Source organism: Arachis hypogaea, chromosome 10, assembly GCF_003086295.3.
Source record: "Arachis hypogaea cultivar Tifrunner chromosome 10, arahy.Tifrunner.gnm2.J5K5, whole genome shotgun sequence".
NCBI classification, from domain to species: domain Eukaryota; kingdom Viridiplantae; phylum Streptophyta; class Magnoliopsida; order Fabales; family Fabaceae; genus Arachis; species Arachis hypogaea.
This window is the reverse complement of record NC_092045.1, coordinates 103608173-103618547: the sequence shown is the minus strand read 5'-3', so window position 1 is coordinate 103618547 and position 10375 is coordinate 103608173. Positions and strand designations below refer to the sequence as shown.

The following is a 10375-nucleotide window of genomic DNA, read 5'->3' as shown; positions in this document are numbered from 1 at the left end:
TTAATATTTTATTGTTTTATTTTAAAACTATAAATAAATGTTTGTTACAAAGACCTACATTGCACAAGTATTGATATTTTTTTTTTGAAATAGTATGCATGATTATCAAGATGTAATTTTATCCATTTTTTTTATAGATATGTTTTTTTTATCTATTTTTTGAGATTATTTTGGATAGGTACATAATTATTTTTTTTAATTTTTAAGTAATAAAAGTTATAATATTAATGTTTAGTATATTTTTAAAATTAACATGTGATTTTTTTAAAAATTATTTAAAGTATTTATTAAAAAATTAAAAAAATAATTTTTTATTATAATTATTTTATAATTAAAAAATTAAACACAAAATAATTTATTTATAAACTATTTTTAATATAAAACTTTCAGATTTTTTTAAAAAAATTTAATTAAATTATTTATTCAAATTGGATTATTTTAATTTTTAAACGCGTTATTTTCAAATTTTTTAATAGATTTTTTGAAGGCTGATATTTATATAAATTTTTAATCCAATTTTTATGCACCCTAAAAATAAAAAACTCGAGCTAAAAAATAAATTAAAAACCCCAACGTTGAGGGAGGGATTAGGGTTTAACGAGCTGCAAAGACCCTTAGTGGCTTCTTTGGGGTTTTCGCAGATTCAATTTTGTACAACTTCAACAACCCTACAAGTAACAACACAGCCACCGCCGCCGCCACTACCACCACCACCACCACCACCACCACCACCTATGACGGAACCGGAGCTCAACCATGCGGAGGACCAATCAAACAAGAACAAGAAGCTCCGCAAAAGGAAAAGGCCTCGCAAAGCCCAACAAGAAGCTCGCAATTCCGCTGATGATGAAGACCAAGAGCAAGAGCAGCACAACGACGCTAACAACACCGATGAAGTAGAAGAAGAAGAAAAAAGAGAAGAGAAAAATGTGATGCCTGGCGTTGAATCTGGAATCATGAGTTCCGTTTCATTCGATTCTCTTGAACTCTCTGATCCCACTTCCAAGGCTATTATGGACATGGGTTTCAATCGAATGACTCAGGTACATATAATAACAATAATGATGATGATGATGAATATATAAGATAAGATAAGAAATCAAAGTTATCGTACAGTTCTACTGAGATTATGATCTTATAATTTTAGGTTCTGAGCTGAGCTTTTGCTATTAAAGTTTAGGTGAACTCTTGAGTTTGATTGCCTTGAATATCATGCTATAAATTGAATGTCTCAGTTACATATATACACAATGAATGGATTGCAAGGCTTAGTTTTGTTAATATTGGTGCGTGACTTGAATCATTGAATGGATTGCAATGTGTAAAATGCAGATTCAAGCGAGAGCTATTCCTGAGCTTTTGAAAGGGAAAGATGTTCTTGGTGCTGCGAGGACTGGTTCTGGGAAAACCCTTGCATTTTTAATCCCGGCTGTGGAATTGTTGTACAATGCCGAGTTTAAACCTCGTAATGGAACTGCCGTTATTGTCATATGCCCAACTAGAGAGCTTGCAATTCAGGTATAAAAGTGTTGCTGCTAGCACTGATTATCTCGTTTTGGAATTAAAGGGTTATTTTCCTAAAACAAGTTGCTTTTTATTTTTGGAGACACATGCGGTGGCAGAGGAATTGCTCAAGTATCATTCACAAACTCTTGGATTAGTTATTGGGGGATCAGGTAGAAAACGAGAAGCTGATCGCATTGTTTCTGGGGTAAATCTGTTGGTGGCTACACCTGGACGCCTACTTGATCACCTTCAAAATACAAAGGGATTCATATACAAAAATTTGAAGGTAAGTTGTTGATCTTCCGTAGAGCTGTTTCTCTATTTTTATTTGTTATGATATGCAGCATTTGGTTTTTTATACCAATAAACAAGTGATGTTAATCATGCTATTATGGAACATTCATTTAGTTGATGTCCTTGCTGTGCAAGTTTTTATGAGAAATCCTGCCTTGGGTCTTTTGTATCTATGAAAACTTCAAAAGTAGACTGATGTAGGATTAAGTGAGAAATGTGGGATGAAATGGAAGATGGTGGAATTAAAAGTGGGAGATGAATGCTGAAGAAGATTTTAGAGGAAACAGTTATGAAGTTCCTTGAATCCCTGTGCATAAATGAATTTTTTTTTAAATGGTTTTCAATACAGCACAAAGCTTTGTCATTGTTCTGCATGTCAATGTCTGATATTATTATCGTGCCCCTAGTGTTGCTGCCTGCCCGTTATGCATTCTAGGTTTATTTGTTGGTGATGAGGAAACAGATCAAGAATGCAAATAGGAAATAGGGAGGGAAGCACACTTTTTTTCCTTTAAGGAGCACACTTTTTTTCCTTTAAGGCAGCACTAATTTCTTTACTAGCCCTTTTTGACAATCTGCTTCATGAATGTGAGGGATTCCTGATGTACTCTTTCAGCAGATCATAAGCAAGCCTGCTGGCCTTGCAATCATTAATCAACTTCAAGGCTTTCTTTCTTTCCTTCCTTTTTTGTGATAAAACAAAACATAATATTAACAAGTAATGTATACATAGAGATTATACGACAGTATATCCTCAAAAAAACAATGGGATAAACAAAAAATACATCAAAAAAGCAAAGCTCTCCATTTTCCATTTTGGATATTCTTGATTTCACTGCTTTTAACTGGCTCGTATCTGAAATTTTACTTTTTATATTTTTTTTTTGGGAATTCTATATTATGTTAATCTGCTTATTCTGAGCACTTGCATGATTTGGCAGTGCCTCATTATTGATGAAGCTGACAGGATATTAGAAGCAAACTTTGAGGAGGAAATGAAGCAGATCATTAATATACTTCCAAAGGTATTCATTCCCCATCCAATTTAACAGGGTTATGAAAGTATATTCATGAAATTGCACAATTTACAGTTTCTTTCATTTTATACTGCCTAGTGAGTTCAATTTAAGTAGGAAGTCCATAAGAAGCTATCTAACATGGCAAGGGAGACAGGGTGAGGGATTGGTAAAGAGAGATAGGGATGGAGAGCATCTTCATCCGTTGATCCTCCATACTGCTAACTGCTTAATTTACATACTTGCAAGATTTTTTAGGCCCAAAAGCTTTCATTTCTTTCTTCTGGTAAGTTAATAATTTGACCGTAACATGAGTGGTCTTGTAGCTAAGATGTTTTAGGTTTGGGACCAAGTTTTATTGGCTGAGAAGTAATATGTGATTGCCATATCTTCAGCTGATTCCCCCCTTTTTTCCTGATGTTTATTATTCTAGCTATAAGTTTACATGTAGTTTATGGTTTTTACCTATTGTCTATGACTCTGGTTGATTAATCTTCTTGTTTGACAGACTAGGCAAACAGCTTTGTTTTCAGCTACGCAAACAAAGAAGGTTGGTTCTCCATTACTCATCATGCTTCTTCCTCCGTAACAATTCCTTCTTTCAAACTTGTTCCTTTTCTCAGTTTTTTTTTTTATAATACTAATTCCCCCCCTTGGTAAGTTAATAATTAATACACAAGGCATATTTGAAAGCTAGAACTCTGGAAAAGGTTACTTGAATATCCATGATTCTGATTCTCTCCCTGTTAATATTACAGGTTAAGGATCTTGCCCGTATGTCATTTCAGACAAGTCCTTCCAATATTGATGTAGATGATGGGAGAAAAAAGGTGTTGTATTTTCACTTTTTCCATGAACTTTTTGGTGGACACTTTGGTGATACCCTTTGTGAAGCTTTTTTTTGACGTTAACACAATATTGACAAGATCTTCATCTAATTAGGTCACAAATGAAGGATTGCAGCAAGGCTATGTTGTTGTTCCATGTGCTAAGCGTTTTGTTGTTCTATATTCATTCTTGAGGAGGCATCAATCGAAAAAAGTGATGGTCTTTTTCTCTTCATGCAACTCTGTGAAATTCCATGCAGATCTTCTCAAGTGTGCTGGATTGGATTGCTTAAGTATTCATGGAAAACAAAAGCAGCATGCCCGAACAACTACATTCTTTAATTTCTGCAAAGCAGAAAAGGGGATATTGCTTTGTACTGATGTTGCTGCTCGTGGACTTGACATACCTGATGTGGTACATTATTTTGTCTTACTAGATTAAGGATACTTCTACTAATTAATTCCTATTTGACTATTTGTTTAGGCTGTTGAGGTACTTCCCAAAATATCTTCAGTTGATTTTGTTGGCCCCAATGGCCTATAAAGAAATATAGGAAGAAAACTACAGATTTTAAGCTTCCTTTTTCTCTTAAAAGATTAAAAGGGGGATTTTGGGGGAGGATTAGAAAAGGGGAAACCTGTGCCTTGTGATACTTTAGGATAAGCCTAATATTATAGAGTTAAGAATGCTGGGTTGGATGACTAAAAATATGCATAAGCAGAAAGTTGGTAGAATTTTACCTTTAGGTTGTTTAGTCATGTGCAAGAGATGCATAGAGGCATAGAATCCCCAAGAATTGGGAGTAGATCAAATAAAGTATAGCCTAATAACTAGGGATACAGGGCAACCTATAAAAACTATGAGCAAAACCCTTGAGAAATATTTAGATTTTTATTGTTTTACAACAAACTTCATTTTGTGACACAACGGCACAATGCTTAGTTATCATATTTATTGGTAATTGGAAATGATTTCCCCCTCCTTTCCTGCTTTGTAGGACTGGATTGTGCAGTATGATCCACCTGATGAGCCAAAGGTGTTTCCTCGAGTTCATTGATTTTGAATATCTGATACTATTTGTATCTTTTGTATACATTGATGAACAATTGTAACATGTTTTCCCACATTGAATCCAGGAATATATCCATAGGGTTGGTAGAACAGCTCGTGGGGAAGGTGCCAAAGGAAATGCTTTGCTTTTTCTGATTGAGGAAGAATTGCAATTTCTTCGCTATCTTAAGGTCAGTTTATTTATATAGGGGATAATATAGATAGCGTAGTGAGTCTTTTTTCAGTAAGTGGTGAGATCAAGAAACACAACAAAACCATGTGGATTGTGGAGTGATCAATCAGATTGTTGAACTCAAACATTATCTTCTTGCACTTGCATTATGCAAGGAAGTTTTAACGTAGGTATCTGACGAGTTATTCTTAGATTGTCCTGAATCGTTAAATATTATACTTATACCAATTTCAGGCAGCAAAGATCCCTATGAAAGAGTATGTATTTGAACACAAGAAGCTTGCGAATATACAGTCTCAACTGGTATATTCTTGCACCCTCAAAATCTATTTAAAATTTGTGTAATGAGGTAACCAATTGCTGGTTATCTCACACATCATCTGGATTGTGCAGGAAAAGTTGGTTGCGGGGATCTATCATTTGAATGTTATGGCTAAAGACGCGTATAGGTCATTTATATTAGCATATAATGCCCACACCATGAAGGATATATTCAATGTTCACCGCCTTGATCTGCAGGTAGTTCTTCATTTACATGATGTCATTATCATGATTTTCGGAACATTGTGCATATTCATGAATATATGGTGGTAACAAGTTACTGTATGGCTTTTGCGTAGGCTGTTGCTGCTTCGTTCTGTTTTTCAAACCCGCCGAAGGTGAATCTGAACTTAGACAGCAGTGCTTCAAAGCATAGGAGGAAAATACGCAAAGTGGAAGGAAGATTAAGCGACGGAAAGACAAAATAAGCTGCAACAATTTTTGAAGAATCACCAAGGAGGCAACCCTCAAAAAGTTTTGTTACAAAAATGTTTTAATGGTTATTTTGATCTTTTCATTTTTTAATCCTATCAACAACTTTCAGTAGCAGCTCATGAGAAGGAATAGCTATATTGAACTTGAGCTATCATGATCCTTGTTGGCCCCTTATATATAAATTTGTATTTGTATCTACCATTTCACTAACAGTTCATCCTAAGAATGAAATTAATGTCAACTCTCAAAAGTTATCACTGGCGGTTTCATTTCTCATATTCTATTATTGTTTCTTCGGTCATCATTTGACTGCATATGTTCTTGTGGTAAGAAGTATTTTTTATTTATTTATTTTATGATGTCTTGTGCATTATTAATAAACTTTTTCTAAGGCAGTATTACTAGAGTTTAATTTTAGATGTTTTTGGTTTGTTTTGTCTTGTCAATTGCCAATTTACTAATTCAAAATTAAACGATCATTAATAATACCAAATTACATGGTACACCCTTAACATCCATCGAGTTAAAAGTATTCTCAAGACTGGGAAATTAAATCGGTAACAATGTTACTTTTTTTGTTAATTAACATTATACGAAGTATAGAGGGTACAAAATAATTCTCTACAAAACATCAATAGCTTTAGCTTAGCACTTGTTATGTATGAAGACAAGGATCTCTTTAACTAGATCAATCATTAGTTGTGTTCCTTGAAGTTGGTTACTGCCAATAACTGTAAGATTAGAATCTTTTCCTTCTACAAATGATAGGCAAACCGTACCTTCGTCTACCCTTAACAACATTTGGTCATTGTTCATGTTGAAGGACACAAAATTTTCACCTGCAACATTGCCATTTTCAAAGTGCAATGCAATTGAAGGATACACATTAAATGAATCATCCTTATAACAAAGTTCTAGGTCTTCATGTGCTTGCTCCCTTGTAAGGTTGTGATCAACTTTTCGTATCTCTAACTTGAACACATTATATGCTTCACTAGGTAAATATGTTGCGATTGATCCTATATCCAAGATAACCCCACCATCATAATTAAGACCATAGCCCCAAACACTAGATTTCACATCTAGCATAAACCCATTAATGCTTATACCAACAAATTGCAAAAAGTAATAATTAGGGTACCCACTATTTTCTCTCAAAGGGACCATGATGATGGAATTGTCATGTTTATCTATTTGTGGTGCCCTATCATAAAACTCTAGTGTTGAGGCTGTTTGTGATCCAAAATTCACAAGGCAAAAAGAGAACGCCTTTGCATTGAGTTGGCTTTGCAAAGAAAGTGGGCCCCTTCCAAGGCCCAAAACACCTGAGAATTGGGCCCTATATGGGCCCTCATAAGAATCACCACACCCCATTATGAATCCCTTCAATTCATTATTAGAACGCTCAAAATTTAATGTGTCAATTACCATAGTTCCAAAGGAGCTAGATTCCTTACCATAATTCACATTATACCTACATGTCCATGAGGTGCAATTTCCCAAAAGCTCCTTCATCCTTGGGTCCAAGCATGTCTCAGAGTAACAACCAAGTTCTCTGAAAGTACTTGATTCTTTGGTATTGAAGGGAGAGCGTTGCATTGGGTAACAATTGCTACAAGGGTCACATTGGGTCCAAGTGATTGGGCTCCCTAGGTCCATTTGAACAAAGGCAATTTGAACTGGAGTTCCAATCCACAAGAATAGTGCATAGGAATCATCAATAGGGTATGTATCTACTATAGCACCCATTTGAGGCTTGAGCATTTTACTATGGTATAGTGGGATGCTAATTTTGGGAATTGGAGAGAGTTGTGGAGTAGAAGTAGAGGATGATGTGGATAGAGAAAATCTTATTGTTAACAATAATACACACCAAAACTTTGAAATGATTTCCATTGTTTGCAACTAGTTGACTACCTTGTTGCAATTTCTTTTCTTTTGTAGTTGGTCACATGTTTTAAATATTTCGGTTTTAAATATGCAATAAGTGATTTTTAACTAATTTATTTTAACTATCTATCCCATCTTAATTGCATGAGAAATGTTTTTTTTCCCAAATATTTGAGAAACAATAGAAATCATAAAAAATAAGTCTAAAGTTATTTTATTTTGTATTTATTTTATATTGTTCAATTACCAGTGAAATAATTAGATAATATTAAATGTGATAAATGCATAAGTATAAATATTACATATATGAAATTATAGATATTAAATTAAATTAAATTAAATAATTTTGGGTTATTATCTCTTTTACATTACTGATATTTTTTATACTTATTTTTTTTGTATATTAAGTTAACTTAATTCATTTTTAGATAGAGTATGAAAACTAAAATCTCACATTTCATCTAATAATAAAGCAAAATGAGTCGACATAGTAGAAAAATCAGTCTAATTTTGTTAGAATCTTCATGATTTGGTAACTCATTAAGTTGACATGGTTCACATGAAATATTACAATGTTCATATATTAAGCAATTAAACACCATGCCATTCTCAATTCAAACCTACCTATGTTGTGTCATCCGGCATTTTGTCATATTTCCTAAGATATTTTTATATATCATTTTTCTTTTCAACTCAATTTAGTCATTTTTTAGTACTTTGGAGTTGAAACATCCAAGAGCTATTCATAAATATATTTAAGAAACTTCAACTATTAATAATCTGGGGAAAAAAAACTGTATGGTACTCTAATTAGATTTAAGAACTTGGCATCCAAATACGAACTACACTTTTCAGAGATGTTGTTTTATTTTCTGATAGGTTAAGTACGATTTTAGTTTTTAAGGTAGAAGTTGAAATTTTTTTTTGTTTTTAATTTTTTTTTGCATACAAAATTCTTAAGGTTTAAAACAAAATTTTAAAATTGTCATTTTTATTTAAATATTAAAAATTTGGACTAAATTACTCATAACAAAAAATTATAAAAAAAAAGAAAATAAAAGTAACAGAGTGTTTTTGTTCCTGCAAAAGGAGAAGAAAAAAAAAAAGAGAAGAGAAAAAGAAAAAGTTGTCCACAATTTATCTCCACTTCTTTTTTTATTGTCATTATCATACGATTTTAGTGTCTAAAATAAAAATAATTTAAAATTAAGTTAAATTTTAAAAATAATTTTGTATAAAAAAAGGGTTAAAAATAAAAAGATTTTCGACCAATATCTGAGTATCAAAATTGTAAATAATCACTTAGGTGAGGGATGTAACATAAATGTTACTTTATTATCCTTTGTAACAATCTTCACATTATGCCGACACTAATAATTATTTTAAAATATAAGAATGGTGCATTAAACTTAAACGTCACAAAACACAAATATCATTAACGACAAAACGAAAGTAACAAAGAACAAAGAATCAGGAACGTGCTCCGATTCCTGTCCTAAAGACACTACGCTTGTTGACCACATATAAAAAATAATGATACCAAATTGACCAAATTGATTTGTAATAATTTTTTGTATAGGTAAAGTATTGTTTTTGTTCGTAACGTTTGGAGTAAATTTTAAAGTTGTTTGTAATATTAAATCGTTTTATTTAAATTTTTTGCATTTTAAAATTTTTTAATATTGTCCTGCCGTTAGAGATCTGTTAACAAAATTAACGTCGGTATAAAATTGAGACGATTTTGAAACATTAAGAGCGTAAATAGTACAAAAACATTGAAAAAAACGATATATAAAAATAAATTTTAATTTTATCCTTCAATAATATTAAATTTTTATTGTACATAGTTATTCAATTATTTTTAATCACATTTAAGTAAATTATACTTAATAACATTATTTTTATTTTAAATAAATTTATTTTTTATAATTTTACTTTTAAAGATTTTTACTCTTAAACATTAAAAAATTTTAATACATTAGAGACAAAAGATACAATTTATAAACATTTTATGATGAGTAAAAATTTTTTAAGAGTAAAATTATAAAAAAATAATTTTTTTTAGAATAAAAGTAATGTGATTAAGTTTAATTTACTTACATGTGGTTAAAAAATAATTGAATAATTATATTCCGTAAAAAATTGATATTATTGAAAGATAAAATTAAAATTTATTTTTATGTATTGTTTTTGTCCCTAACGTTTTCATCCTATTTAAATCCCTAACATTTTAAGATCGTCTCACTTTTATCCTGCCGTCAATTTTGTTAACAAATCCCTAACGGCAGTATAACAGTGAGCTAATTTTAAAACGTTAAGAAATTAAATAGGACGATTTAAATGTTAGAAATAATATTAAAATTTACCCTAAATATTAGAGACAAAAATAATACTTTACTTTTTTGTATTGAATATTACTTTTAATATTTTTGTTTTTGATAAATTGGTCTTGGTTTTTTAGAATAATAGATAAATAAATTTTTAATGAAACAAAATAACTTCTTCATAGCAGGCAGAAGAGAAAAAATTGTCCTTTTTTCCCCTAAACATTACTCCGTCCAATAACTAAAGAATTTAGGAACTAATTTGAGGTATCACTATATCCGAAAACAAAAATATTATTTGCACAAAAATCAGTTAATATATATTTATATATAAATAGATATTATTTAATTTATTTTTTAATATTATTTTATACAAATGACTGATCTTTAGTGTATATATAACATAATTATAAAATAATTCTTTTGACTTTAAACAGAAATTTATAAGGTCCAATGCCAATATATTTGAATTAAATTTATAAATAACTCAAATAGAAAGCTAGATTTAAAAACTACGG

General features: G+C 31.2%; 2 protein-coding genes across 2 annotated transcripts; one reads left to right on the top strand and one right to left on the bottom strand.

The window, feature by feature from the left end:
* Positions 1–542: 542 nt before the first annotated feature.
* Positions 543–5919, top strand: LOC112716225 (DEAD-box ATP-dependent RNA helicase 51). Its single transcript, XM_025768092.2, has 12 exons — positions 543–1043; positions 1333–1518; positions 1607–1792; positions 2742–2825; positions 3325–3366; positions 3575–3646; positions 3759–4058; positions 4642–4680; positions 4781–4885; positions 5122–5190; positions 5281–5406; positions 5508–5919. The coding sequence occupies exons 1-12, from the start codon at positions 735–737 to the stop codon at positions 5634–5636; spliced, it is 1647 nt and encodes a 548-aa protein (XP_025623877.1). The 5' UTR covers positions 543–734; the 3' UTR covers positions 5637–5919.
* A 369-nt stretch (positions 5920–6288) lies between these two features.
* LOC112717863 (aspartic proteinase nepenthesin-2-like) lies at positions 6289–7392 on the bottom strand. The gene has a single exon (XM_025769791.1). It carries the CDS (start codon positions 7390–7392, stop codon positions 6289–6291), a length of 1104 nt encoding a protein of 367 aa, XP_025625576.1.
* Positions 7393–10375: the final 2983 nt, after the last annotated feature.